General features: G+C 49.1%; 1 protein-coding gene across 12 annotated transcripts in view; it reads left to right on the forward strand.

The window, feature by feature from the left end:
- Nucleotides 1-17,169, forward strand: part of DIP2A (disco interacting protein 2 homolog A) — a 131,601-nt gene that overhangs the window by 91,593 nt on the left and 22,839 nt on the right. For 8 of the 12 annotated variants that reach the window (XR_010321086.1, XM_064279609.1, XM_064279611.1 and 5 more), the window contains 11 exons: nt 1,978-2,080; nt 3,373-3,437; nt 3,719-3,812; nt 5,071-5,190; nt 6,653-6,767; nt 8,532-8,671; nt 8,953-9,089; nt 9,211-9,291; nt 10,106-10,233; nt 13,580-13,694; nt 16,368-16,569. Coding sequence is in view for 11 of the 12 variants with exons in the window: in XM_064279609.1 (XP_064135679.1) it covers nt 1,978-2,080; nt 3,373-3,437; nt 3,719-3,812; nt 5,071-5,190; nt 6,653-6,767; nt 8,532-8,671; nt 8,953-9,089; nt 9,211-9,291; nt 10,106-10,233; nt 13,580-13,694; nt 16,368-16,569 (1,300 nt within the window). In the remaining variant the exon portion in view is untranslated. Of the gene's footprint in view, nt 1-1,977; nt 2,081-3,372; nt 3,438-3,718; nt 3,813-5,070; nt 5,191-6,652; nt 6,768-8,531; nt 8,672-8,952; nt 9,090-9,210; nt 9,292-10,105; nt 10,234-13,579; nt 13,695-16,367; nt 16,570-17,169 lie in introns of those variants that run through there. The other 4 variants (XM_064279608.1, XM_064279610.1, XM_064279617.1 and 1 more) reach the window with 4 other exon arrangements.

The following is a 17,169-nucleotide window of genomic DNA, read 5'->3' on the forward strand; positions in this document are numbered from 1 at the left end:
TATTTTATCTTCTAGTATTTATAGTTTGTATTCCATTTATGCCGTATATTAGGGCCCCTAGGCTTGTCCCTATTTTTTTTTCCATGATCTTTATGGTGTTAGGTTTTATACATAGGTCCTTGATTCATTTTGAGTTAGTTTTTGTGCATGGTGTGAGGTATGGGTCCTGTGTCTTTTTTTTTTTTTTAACAGATGGACATCCAGTTATGCCAGCACCATTTGTTAAACAGATTATCTTTTTCCCATTTAATGGACTTTGGCCCTTTGTCAAAGATCGGTTGACTATAAATGGATGGATTTACATCTGGGTTCTTAATTCTGTTCCATTGGTCTTTGTGTTTGTCATTGTACCACTTCCAGGCTGTGTTGACTATTGTGGCTGTATAGTAGGTTCTGAGATCAGGTAGTGTGAGACCTCTTACTTTGTTCTTCTTTGATAATACTTATCTGAGGCCTCTTTCCTTTCCATATAAAGTTGATAATTAGCTTTTCCATCTCATTAAAGACTGCTGTTGGTGTTTGTATCAGGATTGCATTTTATCTGAAGATTGCTCCACATAGGATTGACATTTTCACAATGTTGAGTCTTCCTATCCATGAGCATGGCATGTTTTTCCATTTACGTAGGCCTTTTTCGGTTTCTTGGTTAATGTTCTGTAGTTTTCTTTGTATAGGCCTTTTACATCTCTGGTTCGATTTATTCCTAAGTGTTTTATCTTTTTAGGAGTCCTGGTGGCACAGTGATTAAGAGCTATGGCTGCTTACCAAAAGATCGGCAGTTTGAATCCACCAGCTGCTCCTTGGAAACTCTATGGGGCAGTTCTACTCTGTCCTGTTAGGGTCTGTATGAGTTGGAATCAACTCGACTGCAATCGGTTATTATAAATAGTACTGTTTTCCTAATTTCCTTTTCGAAATTCTCTTTGTTGGTATATAGGAATCCAACTGATTTCCGTATATCTATCTTGTGTCCTGCTACTCTGCTGAATCTGTTAGTTCCAGTAGTTTTCTTGTGGAATCTTTGAGATTCTCTACATACAGTGTCATGTCATCTGCGAATAAGAATAGTTTTACTTCTTCTTTATAAATTTGGATGCCTTTTATTTCTTTTTTCCTGCCTTTGTGCTTTAGCTAGGACTTCCAGCACAGTGTTGCATAGGAGCAATGATAAAGGACATCCTTTTGTTGTTCCTGATCTCAGGGGAAATGTTTTCAGCTTCTCTCCATTGAGAATGATGTTGGCTATTGGTTTGTATTTAAAAAAACCAAACCCATTGCCATCCAGTCAGTTCCGAATTCGTTTTGTGTAGATGCCCTTTATTCTGTTGAGGTATTTCCTTTCTTCCTATCTTATTGAAAGTCTTTATCAGGAATGGATGTTTGACTTTATCGAACGCCTTTTCTGTGTCGATTTAGATGATCATGTGATTCGTTTCTTTTGTTCCTTTTGTATGGTGGATTACGTTGAGTGTTTTTCAAACGTTGAAGCATCGTTGCATACCTGGTGTAAATCCCAGTTGGTCGGGGTGTATTATTTCTTTCATATATGATGCTGAATTATATTAGCTAGAATCTTGAGAATTTTTGCATTTATATACATGAGAGATCTCCTTATGTTTTATCTTCACTCCAGAAATATAAAATGTCATTCAGTACCCTACTGAGTCTTTTTAGGTTCCACTCTCAGGTAATTAATCCCTAACTAGCTCCCCTGGGGTTTCCAGTATTCTCAGAGGAGGAATTCTCTGAGAAACTTTTCTCGGAGGAGGGGTTCACTGAGGAAGCATTCTTCCATAAGGAAGCGTTCTTCCGTGAGGAAGTATCTCGTGAGGAGGGATTCTAGTGAAGGTGTTCTGGGAGAAGGTATTCATTGAGGAAGTATTCTATGCATAGGCACCTGGTCCAGGATAAGCCACAGAGGACTCTGGAAACATTACATAACAGGTTCTTTCTTGATTTTTTTTTTTCTCTTTTTAGTATAAAACTAGCAAAGAAGGCAGTACGGTGGGGATCACAGTGTCTCACGCATCCCTGTTAGCACACTGCCGTGCTTTGACCCAGGCATGCGGGTACTCTGAAGGTAAGGGCCTGCTTGGTGACAGGGCTTCTCCAGCTGAACTTCATGAGGTACCTCACCGAGAACTATTGTGCCATGAGTCAGACTGTATCACTGGGTTGCACTTTTGCCCTTTACCCCAGCTGTACCCAGCAATGAGAAGCTCTGGTGTTTCTGGGTCTTGGGTCATGTTGTATTAATGTCATTGTAGGTATCCCTTTCTTATGTGTGGTGCACCTCATTGTTGCTGTGGCCTTTGCTTAGGACCTACACTTGCTTTATAGCCCCAGGCTCTGCCCTTAGAGGAGCCTCACACCTCTCTTTCCCCGGGGGAGGCCCAGAGCCGAGTCCCTGTAGAGGACGTGGCTGGGGGCTCTAACCAGGTGGGGTGCAGGGAACCCTTGGGACCTGCAGACGCTCCAGCTCTCTAAAATGCACTCAGTTACACTTCTGGATGAGAAAATGCAAACAAGAGAAAGAGCAAAATTCTGAAGATAAGTGGCGCGCTACTGGATCTTACGGAAGGAAATTAGCATCTGCGGCTTGAAAGATGTAGGACGGGGCCTCTGGGGCATGAGAAATCGGGATGTGGAGTGGAGAGCAGGAATTAAAGAGTAAAAACGTCCGTGACGATTCCACAGCCCTACCTCTTCATTCTAAAAAGAATATTTACCCAAAACATTTGATTAAAATGTGTGATGATGCCTCTGCAGTTTCTTAGGTATAAGATGTTCTTTAAGTTCTCAGATGAGTGAGCAGCATAGTTACTCTATTTCAGTACAAAGCTGTGTGACATGCTTTTATGGTTTTTCAGCAACCTGTATAGATAACCAAAGATATTAGCTGGTGCCTGGTGTTTGGGAATACTGTGTATGTTTTTAAAGCGTGTCCCCACCGACGATGTGCGCCTGGTGTTTGGGAACACTGTGTATGTTTTTAAAGCGTGTCCCCACCGACGATGTGCGCCTGGTATTTGGGAACACTGTGTGTGTTTTTAAAGCGTGTCCCCACCGACGATGTGCGCCTGGTATTTGGGAACACTGTGTGTGTTTTTAAAGCGTGTCCCCACCGACGATGTGCGCCTGGTATTTGGGAACACTGTGTATGTTTTTAAAGCGTGTCCCCACCGACGATGTGCGCCTGGTATTTGGGAACACTGTGTGTGTTTTTAAAGCGTGTCCCCACCGACGATGTGCGCCTGGTATTTGGGAACACTGTGTATGTTTTTAAAGCGTGTCCCCACCGACGATGTGCTCGTCTCAGAATGCTTCTGCAGAACATCGTCCAGCAGTTTAACCATCTTTGTCCACTTCCAGCTGAAACGCTAACAAATGTGCTGGATTTTAAAAGGGATGCTGGCCTGTGGCACGGAGTGTTAACGGTGAGTGTTGCGTGTTGAATGGTCTAAGTGTCAGAAGAAGGGATTCTCATGTTTTCATACCAGTATATGGTGCTAACCCTATTGTTGGATGACATAATTAATCTTTATACTGATTGACTTGAATGATAAAAAACTAAAATGATACACTTGAAATATTACTGTTAGAAACTCGTCTGCTTAGTTCATGTCCACCTTTTCTGACATAGCTTAGTGTTGTGCTGTTCTGTAATCAGGTGAGTGAGGGCCCAGTGTAACCCTGAATGGCCTCCCTTCTCCTCCAGAGCGTCATGAACAGGATGCACGTGATCAGTGTCCCTTACGCCCTGATGAAAGTCAACCCACTCTCCTGGATTCAGAAAGTGTGTACGTATAAAGGTAACAGGAATGTGTCACGGCCACTCCATCCATCCTTTCAGTAAAGAAGTCTCTTTGAATTAAACTTAGTGATTAAGGAAAAATAAAACCAGCCATCAACCCCAGAGATGTGGCTGAGGAAGCCTGGGTGGCTGGCGTTAGTCCGGGCTGCCCGTGCAGGCCGTTGTGGTCCTGCCCCTCGAACCCTGTCCTGCAGGCTGCTGTGGGCCCTGACTGCTTATACTAGGGAAGTGGCCAGCGACTGTGCTATGTGCCGTGTTCCAGACACCTGATGTATTCTCTGTCAGGATTTCCTGTACAGTCACATCAGTACTCTCTGTCTTAGTATATGAAATAGCTTTAATTTGAAGTTAGTGCTTTTCAGGCCACTGGTAGCAGAGTTGCTTATTCAAATGAAAGTGGCTTTCAGAAGCCATCTATACCTCGACTATACCCTGGAGGAGCCCAGCCTGCCATCCTCCACGGGGCCATCGCATGCCTTCGCAGACACGAGCAGGAGCTCCTTGCACAGCAGCACAGTCACAGACTCCCTCTGTCCATGGCCTGGGCACAGTGGGACATGTCTCCACCCTGGGGCTGACCAGACCTTGCCCTCTGTGTTGGCTAGTCCTGGACCTCCCAGCTTGTCTGTTCTCCCTGTGCTGATCAGAATTACCGAGGCCCGGTGTGGGGCATGTGCTCTGTGGGTGCATTTTCAAATTTGGCCTCTGGTCTTCAGAGCAACCGCCCGTTGGTCCCACTTTATGGAGGAAAGCTGAAGTCGGGAATGGGATGGGGTGAGGCCCAAGCCAGTTATTCAAATCCACCATCCTCCCACCACGACCTGCCTCCCCCATCTCTTCCTCCCCCTGGCCTCCCAGGCTTCCAGCTACATACAGATGACACTGCAGGGGTGTGCCCCTGAGTAGCATGAAGGCCCCTTAACACAGGCCTAGTAACTGCAGGACTGGGGCTGCATGTCACAAGATGTGAAAAGAACAAAGTAAAGCTCTGAGAAAATTACAGTTGAAAATGGGTTTGAGTTTATGTTATCTGAGTTAAGCCCCAAGGCTGATTTTTAAGCGAGGTGCATTTGGGGTAGTTTAGACTGCGTGCTAGGCAGCTGGAGAGAGTGCATGTGTGTGGAAGATGAGTCTGCTCCCTCTCTTGTCCATGGGACCTCAGTGCCGTGTGTGTCCATGATGCTCAGGGATGTCCATGTGTCTCACACACACACATGCACACACGCACATGCACATGCACACACCTGTCTCCACAGCCCGAGCAGCCCTGGTGAAGTCCCGCGACATGCACTGGTCTCTCCTAGCACAACGAGGTCAAAGGGACATCAGCCTTAGCTCTCTGCGGATGCTGATCGTGGCAGATGGTGCCAACCCATGTGAGTATATGGCCCTGACCGGGGCCCTCTGTCTCCTCATGATTGCTGACTCTCCAGAAGGACCAAGCTGGTGCCAATAGACTGTCCAGAGCAACAAAATTAGGAGTGCTACCCGGCAGTGTCATGTAGAATATGACATTTTTTCTGTGGTGGTCTGGCAGGGGCCTGTTGTTGAAAACTCCTCAGGCGTGTTTTTTAGGTCCCCTAATCCAAAAGCAACCTACAACATTGATGAAAGGCATGTGCCTAATGGAAAAGTCGTTGTTCTGAAGAAATTACTAGAATATAGTTATGGAAATGGAGAGTCTCTTCTTTGCCTTGTGAGCTTCACCCCAAGCCCCCTGCCCACCATTGGCCCTGCTTCCAGGCCTGACTCCCCGCCTCTGGGCCTCCATGTAGGTAGTTCTCTCTGATGGGTTCTTGGTCCTGCTACAAGTCCCTTGTTCCCCAGAGTAGGGCCATCCCTCCTTCCTGCTCCCAGGCACTTGGAATGTGTGTGGAGTCATGGTCTGAGTGGGTGACCATGTGATCAGTGGCTGCAAGCGTGGCCTCACAAGCCAGGCTTGGGTCTTGAAGGAGCCATCCCCTCTGTCTGGGGCCTTGTCTGGGGGTGCCAGCAATGTTGGCTGAGGGGGCTCCTTGGGCAGCAGTGGCCCTTCCCCAACACAGCACAATGCTAACACCCCAACTAGGCCTCTTCATTTATTTGTTCCCTGCCTGATGTGGAGGAGGAAAGGGGTTTGTAGACCCTGATGGAGCCGTGCAGCCCCACACAGGTGTCCAGTGCTACCCCCTCAGGGCTGAGTAAGTGCATCTAACATGCATGGAGTAGACTGGCTGGCACTGAGGCCTGACCCCTGGTCATGACTTGGGGGCCTTCATGGGGGTGCATTCTGGAAGAAGTGGGGCACCTGGGGGATGCACTTGAAAATGACAGGCACACATAGGTGCCCCATGGCACAGGGATGTGTGGGCTTGGGACGTGTGCCAGGTCCACGGCCAGCCACATGGTTCCAAGGCCCTTCCAGGGCTCTGTCAGTGTCAGGCAGAGAGTGCTCACCCCCGGAGGGGGGGTTGTGCCCGAACCCCTGTTATCAGAAGCACTCGTCTCCAGGGGGTGTGCCCAACCCAGCTCCCAGGCATCACCTCTCTCCTGCTCTCCACAACGCACTCATGGTGGTTTGGTCGGGTCCGTGCTTCGTGGAGAGCCAGGCTCAGCCACGTGCGAGATCCTTAGCAGAGATGGGCCGTGACAGGAAATGCCCATCTACTATTGTGTCACCTGAAAGTGTGCCATGTGTTTGCTCACTGTGAGCCTGCCTCGCAGCACCTGCTGCCCTGTGTAGTCACCGTGACATGCGTCAGCGTGGGGTCCAAATGCAGGGCAGCATGCAGCTCGGGCACGGTAACCGCTGCCGCTTGCTACCTCCCCATGACCTGTCCCTCTGCACGTCTCTCGCAGGGTCCATCTCTTCCTGTGACGCCTTCCTCAATGTCTTCCAGTCCAGAGGCCTGAGGCCGGAGGTCATCTGCCCCTGTGCCAGCTCCTCCGAGGCGCTCACGGTGGCTGTGCGAAGGTAGCTCCCTTCCCACCTGGAGGCCTGTCCATACACACACACCGAGCAAGTGTCAGATGTTCATTTGCTGATCAAACAATAGATGCCACGGAGCAGTGTGTTTGCTACCTGTTTGTTTGTTCTTAGATTCTCACATAGCACGTGCTCTAGGCGGCACTGTCTGGGCACCCAGCAGACGTCACTCTGTCCCCACAAAAGCCTTAGGGAAGTTCTTCCTTCCACGGGCCTCTAGCTGGGACCCCTGCCCAGTCCACCACAGTATCCTGCTTCACACCAAGAATTCAAGGAGGAAAGGGGGTGGTGCTTTGTTTGGACATGATGTCAGCATTTCCGGAGGTCGGTTTGCACAGTGAAGGGATGATCCTGTCTCGTCCTGTGGTGGTGGCACCCTTCCTTCGCCACCTGCCTGGGTGTGTGAGAGGGTTGGGTAGCAGTAGCTGGTGTTCTTGCTTAGTCATCTGTTGTTCCTCACGTCAGGGAGGCCCTGTCCCCTCCATCCTTAGCCACATAACCAATGTGACCTGGGAAACTGCTCCTGGCTCCAAGGTGGGTGACTGGGTGCCCATCAGCCGTGAGCACAATGTATACACAGCATGTTGGCTTCTTGGGGAGCCCCTGCGTGGTGCTCGGCACCCCACCTGTGCCCTGAGGAAGACTCTACGCTTGCGTGGCTGCCTCCTTCATGCTTCTCATTGTGTGCGGAGTCCACCTGAGCCCTGTTGTCACACCTCGGTGCCTCTGCCACCCACACCAATCCTCAGACCTCATCCATATGGGGACTTTTACACCTAATTGTTCTCACCTGCCCTAAAGTGCTCTCCTGCAGCCCCGCCTTCCACCAGCCCTCCTGCACCTGTGGACCTGGACCAGTGTGCTCATGGTTGAGTGTGTTTTCTGTCTCAATTCTCCGTCCACAACTCAGTCACTAGAAATCAGTCTTAGTTGTAGTTTTGCATCATATTCATACATGTAAGTAGTATGTGCTCACACATATGCAGATACTCAGTAATCTTAAATTTTTAGTCATAATTTAGCATTAAAATAACACCTTTTTTCTTCACAACTGCAGGTTATTCTTCATCCTTTTGACCTCTGGGGGTTTGCTTTGTGTGGCAGTGTAATTTTTCTCTTAGCGGAGGAGGAAATAAGGGCCTTTGCTTCTCAGTGTCCCAGCTACCATGGCTGCATGAGAAAGCACTCTCAGACCTGGTGGTGAAGCTGCAGCACCACTGGGTTGTGCTCATGGCCCTCCGTGGGTCAGGAGTTGGGAGAACCACATGGGGCAGTCTAGCTTGCAAGGAGATGGTGTTTGAACCAGAATCGTGGGGCTGAGACAGCTGGGACTGCCTAACACTGCTCTGTCTGCGTGATCCCGGGCCTTTCCAACTTCCCGGCTCCTCACAGCAGGTGATCTCAGCACAGCTGCACCACTCACCCGCCGCTCAGCTCCAGGCGGTGTCCCAGGACAGCCAGGGGAAGTGGATGGCTTTCGTGACCTGGTCTTGGAGGTCACACAGCGCCACTTCCACTGTGATCACAAGCCCTCCCCAGTCGGGGAGGGGACGCACACTCCCCTCTGGTGGGAGGTGTCGGAGCTGCACGCTGTCTGTCATGCTAGATCTCTGCGTGACGTGTGGCTGAGGGTACAAGCCTGGGGTGCAGGGACTTTAGTACAATCACCGCAGGCAAGGTGGGCACCCTCCTACTTTTGGCAGGGTTTCTCCTTGCCCTTGTAGTGAATCTGGCAGCGATTCTGTTTTCCAGGCCGCCTGACCTGGGGGGACCGCCTCCAAGAAAAGCCATCTTGTCAATGAGCGGCCTCAGCTACGGTGTGATCCGAGTCGACACCGAGGAGAAGCTGGCGGTGCTGACCGTGCAGGATGTCGGCCAGGTGATGCCAGGAGGTAAGGGTGCCTCCCAGGGCGCTGGTCCTGCACAGGTCTCACACGGACTGGGAGCTGAGACACTCCACGTGGGCACAGTGGTGCTCTGGAGCTCGAGGTGGAAGATTCTAAGCATTCTTCTTAACACAAGTGAGAAACAGATTAGATAAATTGTACATCATATACATCATAAAGTCTCTTCTTATGGGGACGAATTGCATCCAAAATGTTGTTTTCACAACTGCAAACATAGAGGAAGTCGGTCTTGGTGAATGATAGATTTACGTGTGTTCTTCCTTTAGCTAATGTGTGTGTGGTGAAGGTTGAAGGCACCCCTTATCTCTGTAAAACGGATGAAGTTGGAGAAATCTGTGTCAGCTCCAGTGCCACGGGCACAGCGTACTATGGGCTGCTTGGGATCACAAAGAGCGTGTTTGAGGTCTGTACTTTCTCTGACTTTGTGTTAAATCAAGCCCCGGGTACTCATGGGCCACCTGAAGCCCACGGTGCATGCACAAGGCTCTGCCCTCAGCCTGACGCCCCCTCCTCATTCTGTGCAGACTGTCCCACTCACGGCAGGAGGTTCTCCCGTCTCCGACAGGCCATTCACCAGGACTGGGCTACTGGGCTTCATTGGGCCGGTAAGTGTGTCTCCTGACACCAGGACCATCAGGTGGGGAGGTGGACCTTCTTATGAGAGCAGACGGGTGTGGGCCATGGCTGGTCATGGGGCCTCTGTCAGCTCCCTCTGGCCTCCCCTGCCCATTGCTTAGTCATTGAGGGATCATGCCAGTACCTCTGTGGGACTAGCCTGTAGAGCCGTGCACGGTCATGGGTGGATGCACTTGGTACAGAAGCCCCAGGCTTGATGGAGGATCGGGGCTGTGCCCCAGAAGAAGGGCTTCAACTCTTATTGAGCTTATAATGGTTGTTTTTCCCATTGGGTGACAGGGACATGGGTATTTACTCTATCATCCTTTACTATTTGGGTGTCTGAAATATCTCCAAGTACCTCTGTCTGTAGTACCTTAGCCCAGAGGGGTGCTCATCTAGGGCGATTTTGCCCCCAGGGGACACTGGGCCGCATCTGGAGACATTTTTGATTGTCATAATGAGGGTGGTGGTATTCCTGGCATTAGTAGGTATCTGGGCACCAGGGTGCTGCTCAACATCCTACAATGCACAGGACAGCTCCCTGGAGATCTGTTGGCCCGGAGCTGCACTGAGCCAAGCGTTGGGACCTGCCCTTGCCCAGCAGTATCTGAAGTCCTTCATGGGTTCACCCAGACCTTTGCCCCAACCCGCCCACATCCCCTCCTCTGAGCTTGTCCTTGTGTTGGGTCCCTGCAGCCCCTACACCGCCTGCGAGTCCCACCCAGGCTGTAGGCATCCTTCACCCTACAGTGCCAGTGCACTGCTTGTCTGTGCTGCTCTGACTGGCGTCCCTGTCCCCAGGACAACCTGGTCTTCATCGTGGGCAAGCTGGATGGGCTGATGGCAGTCGGCGTGCGCAGACACAGTGCCGATGATGTGGTGGCTACCGCGCTGGCTGTGGAGCCCATGAAGTTTGTCTACAGAGGCAGGTGATGCCGGCGGGCCCCGCGTGTGTGCCTCGGTCGCCCTCAAGGTTTGGGGAGCCTGTCTGCAGTAGAGAGGCCAGTGAATTAGAATACGTAAAACCTGGGTATTTTTGTACATCAGAAAATCTCATGAAGAGAGAAAGGGAAAAGAAAAAGCAAAGTATTTGTAGAAAGGCTGCCAGAGTTAATATCTTCACCTTCCAGAGTTCATTCAGTTCCTTAAGAGAATCAGATCTAAACATGTAAGTGGGCAAAGGAGCAGGGAGACAGGTCAGCCTCTAGGGAAGACAGGCCTAGGAGCAGACAACAGTTCAAATGCAAATAGTAAAGTACCGCATCGTCCACAAAGTCACCAAAGTTAACTCTGGTTGCAACAGGTTTAGTGGGACACACAGAGCCCTGCATTGCTCCTGGGGTAAAACTCAGTTCAACTTTCCAAGAATACTGAGCTAACACCTTGAACAGTTTATTTCTGTTGAGCAGATCCAAGACACTTCGTTGGGCCAAGGGTGAGGTGGCTAAAACCCACCCAGCCCTGTCCAGCTGTGGGCACTGTGTCTTGGAGTAAGTGGCCCCTTCTGCTGGTTGTCCAGTTGGGGAGGGGAGAGAGGTACCCTTTGTTACTCAGCTGAGGTGCCAGCCAGTCAGGCAGGCCCTGTCTTTGAAAATATCTTAAAGGAACCAAGAGGGCAAGTTAGCGTGGGCTTCTGGCCCTTCCCCACAGTCAGTTCTGAAGAGACCACGGAGGATGACAGGGACTGTGCCCAGGAGAACCCTGGGGCGTGCCGTGCAGCTGCGTGCCTAGGGGAGGGTCCGTAGCTGGGTATGGGCTTCATGGCTTCAGGTGCCATGCTTGCATTCCCCCAGCCTTTGCCTTAGCACATCATCGCCTGATCCTCACAGTCAAAACCGGGGGCATGGTCAGTGTCGGTGTCCCTGAGGATAGAGTCAGCACAGCCACACTACTTCTGTGGGGGTGAGGGGGCCACCTGCCTGTGAGCTCATACACCTGATGGTGCCAGAGGTGAAAGCCCACCCTGGACGCTTGCTGGGTGCTGGTGTGCCCCTGGCAAGGCACCCTGCCCATCCCCACCAAGGAAGGGGAATGTAGTACCTTTGAAATAAAACCACAAACCACACTGACTCTGTGTGCCATGGAGGAAGAGCAACCAACAGTTAAAGTACACAAAGTTTAGAGATATTCACCAAAACAAACCAAACCCGTTGCCGTGAAGTCGATTGCAACTCATAGCGACCCTGTAGGACAGAGTAGAACTGCCCCATAGGGTTTCCAAGAAGCAACACGTGGATTCAAACAGCCAACCTCTTGGTTGGCAGCAGGGCTCTTAACCACTGCACCACCAGGGCTCTAGCAGTGTGAAATAAGGACAAGAAATCACAACAGAACAGTTGTCTAGACAGGGAACACAGGAGATGGGACAAATAGTAGGGTAGTTGGGGAAAGTGAGTTAATAGTCCAATTAAGGAATGACTTCAGAAGTAATGAAATAGAAAACTGAAAGATTAAAGACATGAGGAGAGAACAGCCGGGCTGGCACCATGAGCATGGTCCAGGGGTGTTCTCTAGAACTGAGAGCAGGTCTGCAGGGGCCCAACTGTGGGTGACATCTAGTGCTGTTTTCAAAGCAGGGCTTCAAACCAGTTCAAACCAGTTCTGTCATGGCCATCAAAGTGAAACAGGAACAAAAAAAAAAAGCCCGTTGCCATCGAGTTGATTCCAACTCATAGCAACCCTGTAGGACAGAGTAGAACTGCCCCATAGAGTTTCCAAGGAGCGCCTGGTAAATTCAAACTGCTGACCTTATGGTTAGCAGCTGTAGCACTTAACTTCTCTGTTACTAGGGTTTCTGAAACAGGAACAGACCCTAAGTTTTACAATTTGGGTGATTCAGCACAATACTCAGAACAGGAAAAATTAGGGCTCGAAACTCTGCAGTGGGAGACTTGGAAGGAGGTGTAGTGAGCCCTGTCAGGAGCCTGATGTATGAGACTGGATTATTGGCAGGACTAGGGAGCGACACACATTCAAAGCAAGCCGTCGGCCGCCATCTTTGGGCAGTGCGCTGCCATCTTTGAGTGGGGCAGCACTGTTTCCTACTCTGCTCAAAATCTGAGGGCAAGAGATTTGGTTGCTTGGCAACACATAAACTGCACTTGTTTTCTAAGAGGGAAATTACGTTTCTAGCAGGGCTTCAACCCATAATTTTTCCCATTCTGGTACCCATTCCGGCTCACCCAAATTTAAGAAATTCAGGTCTGTTGTGGTGATACTTCCTCGGCCGCGACTGAACCAGGAAGAACCAGTTCAAAGGCCTGTCTCGGGGAGGGCAGTGACGCAGAAGCAGGGCATATGCTTCTAGTGCCTCTGCAGTGGAGGCGGACGCGGGTGATGCCAGTGGGAGTGTGTTCACACTTACATAGGGAACTTTGGGCCTGGATGCCCATCAAAATTATCACTAAAATGTGCAGCTGAAGTAAAAAAAAGTCTTGGACATACAAGTTTTGGGAGTTTTGTCACAAAAGGGCACATATTGAAAACACTTTTAGGTGAGAAACAAATTAAGGAGTGCTGCAAGATGTGTGAAAATAAGGAAATTAAATACTTAGTAAGGTTTGTCATAAAAAAGTCTGTATATATATTTTTTTTATATGTGCATGCCAGCCAAAGAAAAGAACTCTGACCCAGACTTAGTAGACAACCAATGCAGCCCCAGTGTGTTGGTCTACTCAGACCCTAAGTTACATTTTCATTTTAAATTAGTCTAATGGATAACAGCTTTATGGGCCTGTTATTTAGATAACAGATAATGAAACGCTAACTTGTGCAGCATTGTATGAAACGGTAGACAACACTAACATGGTGGTTTGTGGCAGAGCCTAGGTCTTGTAAGGGAAGAGAGAGAGATCAACTTCTGACAGAAGAAAGAGGCAACACAGAAAGGTGGGGCAAGATGGTGGAAATAGTATTCCAAATAGGTCATTAGTCACAATATAATGAATATATTACTAGTCCGTTAGTTAAAGACAGATATTTAACTAGATTAAAAATATAATAGAAGCTCCAGACAAAGATTTGTGTACAAAGAAGCATATCACATGTATGAACATTAGAATCAAGGGTAATTTTATTTTTAAAATGTGTGCCTAGTTGTCTGCCGGGAACTCCTCTCTGTTTTTGTGACTTGGAACTTACGTCAGCCGTGGTAGAGACTGACACTGACATGGCTTTCCACATACACTGCCTGCATCATTCTGTCTCTGGGGAAGACAGACCTCTGCATCTCATTCATCTCCTGCCACACAGTCACGCTTATGTCCTCCCCTGCAGGATAGCCGTGTTCTCCGTGACCGTGCTGCACGACGACCGCATCGTCCTGGTGGCAGAGCAGCGGCCTGACGCCTCAGAGGAGGACAGCTTCCAGTGGATGAGCCGCGTGCTGCAGGTGGGCGGGAGGGCCCTCGCTCCTCACCTCTGCCTCCTCCTGCCTCACTCCTCGCCTGTCCGCACCCCTCCTGCCTCGCTCCTCACCTTTCCGCCTCCTCCTGCCTCACTCCTCACTTCTGCCCTCCTGCCTCACTCCTCGCCTGTCCACACTCCTCCTACCTCGCTCCTCACCTACCCGCCTCCTCCTGCCTCGCCCCTCACCTCTGCCCTCCTCCTGCCTCGCCCCTCACGTCTCTGGCTCCTCCTGCCCTTGCTCCCTGTCAGTGGCCTTTGTTGGCCTTCTGGGCCATGTGGGATTCAAACGAATCCCTCTCAGAGGTTTGTTTTCAAAGCCCATTCCATTGCTTCAAGTACAGAGAGCTGTGTGTTCTGCCCTCCTCCCCTTCACCTGGCCCTCTCTCCAGCTTGGCCTTTGGAAAATATCTTCCCTTTTGTAATCGTACATAGCAAGCCAAATCGTTGCTCCATGTTTGATTGCTGGGTTTACTAGCTGAGAGCTTTTAACTTGTTAGTATTAAGGATCCCGTGGAGTCCCTGGGTGGCGTGGACAGTTAAGTGTTCAACTACTGGCTGAAAGGTTGGCAGTTGGAACCCACCCAGAGGCCCCTCGAAAGACAGGCCTGATGGTCTGCCTGCTTCTGAAGGGTTACAGCTTCGGAGAGCCTGTAGAACAGTTCTGCACACTTGGGATCACCATGAGTAGGCATAAACTCGACAGCACCTGGCAACAACAACAAAGATCCCAACTCCATCCTACTTTGCCTGCATACAGTTGGCACCAAATACATGTGTACTCTGTAAGGACTATGTGAACAGCATTTCATACAATGCTGCACAAGTTAGTGCGTCATTATCTGTTATCTAAATAACAGGCCCATAAAGCTGTTATCCATTAGAATGATTTAAAATGAAAATGTAACTTAGGGTCTGAGTAGACCAACACACTGGGGCTGCATTGGTGGAAAATGAGAACTTGTATACCTCTGTACCAGTTATTTATCCAGCATTTCATGATGAAAAGTTTCACATGTAGAGCCAAGTTGAAAGAACAATACAGCAAATTCCTAGACACCAAATCCTGGGTTCTGCAGCCCTAGGCTGACACTGTTGTGTGTGGTGATCACACACCCCTCCATCCTGCATCCTCCGGCAGCCTGTGTTTTGACGAGTTGCAGAATAACCGTCATCTACACCTTGGTGTTCGTGTCTTTAACCAAGTATTGAACTAGTGTTCAGCAGATTTTTTCTTGAGGGGTGATGGGGGCGGTGGAACATCCTCGCAGTGAAGTGCACCATTTAGTAAGTTATTTCAAATCAATATTATTGACTGTAATTCACAGATAAGATGAAACCATTTTCAGTGTACAGTTTGATGAGTTTTGACAAATGCGTACACCTAGGTAACCACCACCACCCCAGTAATTAAGCCACAGGACATTTCCATCACCCCAATAATTTGCCCTGTCCGTTTTATAGTCATTTCCCCACCCTGACCCCCAAGCCCCAGAGAACCACTGATCTGCATTGTGTCATTACAGGTTAGTTTTTCCTATTGTAAAAATTCCGTAGTAGTGGAATTGTACAATGTGCCTGCCCCTTCTGTGCAGCGTCTTTGTCTCAGGGTCGTGTTTTTGAGATTCATCCATGTTGTCTCGTGGGCCAGTGGATCACTCCCTTTTTATTGATGAGTAACGTTCCATTGTATGGGTATATCACAGTTTCATGTATTGGTGGACATTTGGGTTGTAATTTCTAATTTGGGGCTATTATGAATAAAGTTGCCATGAACAATAGTGTACAAATCTTTGGACAGACAGACATATTCTTTTCTCTTGGGTGAATACCTAGAGTGGATTTATTAGATCATGTAGTTAGTGTAAGTTTAACTTGGAAAAATCTGCCAGACTGTTTTCCCAAGTGGTAGTGTCATTTTAGGAGCTGTGGTGACACAGTGGTTAAAGCTCCCGGCTACTAACCAGAAGGTCAGTGATCTGAACCTACCAGCCGCTTGGGAGGAGGAAGACGTGGCAGTCTGCTTCTGTGGAGATTTACAGCCTCGGAAACCCTAGGGAGCAGTTCTGGTCTGCATTGTAGGTTTGCTGTGGATTGGAATCAACTAGATGGCAGTGGGCTTGCTGTCATTTTACACTCTAGACAGCAGTCTGTGAGAGTTCAGTTTATTCCTAGGTGTGTTATGTTATCATAAATAGAATTGTGTCCTTTTCAGAATGGTCGTTGCCAGTGTATAGAAGCCTAGCTGATTTTTGTGTGTTGACCTTGTATCCTGACACTTTGCTGAATTGATTTATTAGCTTTAGTAGTTGTCTTATGGATTCTTACGGATTTTTGTGTATAGGAAGGAAGTCTCTTAAGACTGCGTGTATGGTTTATTTAGCTGTCCGGTTTTTAATATAGGTGTTTATAGGTGTACGCACATGTGTGTACACATTTAGGTAAATGGTCAAAAACCGTACACACTTCTCTCCATCTTGTTTTTCACATTAACACCATATCCCAGAGATGACTATCCCCTTGATCTTTTGAATTGTGATGTTTTCATCCAGTGTAGTTACCACCTCTTCCAGCGTCTTACGACCTTGAATATGCCAGCATGTCTTCAGCTGGATCTTCAAATGCACAATCAGACTATATCCTGCGTCTTTTCCACCAGGCCATCGACAGCATCCACCAGGTGGGCGTCTACTGCCTGGCCCTGGTTCCTGCCAACACCTTGCCCAAGGCTCCCCTTGGCGGAATTCACATTTCTGAAACCAAACAGCGCTTCCTGGAGGGGACTCTGCACCCGTGTAATGTGTTAATGTGCCCACACACCTGTGTTACCAATCTTCCCAAACCTCGTCAGAAGCAGCCAGGTGAGTGTTGCCTTACAGCCTGCAGCTGTCTGTTCATTCTCAGAACTGACAGCAGGCACAGCTGTGATTAGATGGGGATGCACCATTGGACCACTCAGCAGGACAGCCCATGTCTGGGGTTGGGGATTAAGAATCAGAGCAAGTGTGTCCTCACCAGGCTTGCCACCACTTCCTGCCCCCCTGGATCCATGTCATGAGTGTCTTATCCCTTCTCCTGTGTGGTAGCCTCCACTGCCTGCCACAAACCAGTGTTAATAATGAAATCCCAGCACAACATCATATCCTGGGAGGCTAACACACGGCTCCCTCTGGAGTAGAAACCGTGACCAAAAGCAGACTTGGGGTTCCAGTATCTAAAAAGCCTTTGTTGGCCAGCACTGCTCTGTGGGGCAGCCTCCCTGGCCTGTCTTCAAGAACCAGACTGGGACTGAGGCATGGGGTCGATGAACTGTCCCCATGGCCTTTGGGGTCTGTCACAGCCACACAGGGTGAATGTGAGCCTGGAAGTTTCAACGAATTGTTACTTTTCCCTTCCATGAGGTTTACTCATTTAAAAACTTCTTTTAGGACTGATTTAACTATTATCTGCAATTTTTCATT

This window comes from Loxodonta africana, chromosome 2, assembly GCF_030014295.1.
Source record: "Loxodonta africana isolate mLoxAfr1 chromosome 2, mLoxAfr1.hap2, whole genome shotgun sequence".
In the NCBI taxonomy this organism is placed as follows: domain Eukaryota; kingdom Metazoa; phylum Chordata; class Mammalia; order Proboscidea; family Elephantidae; genus Loxodonta; species Loxodonta africana.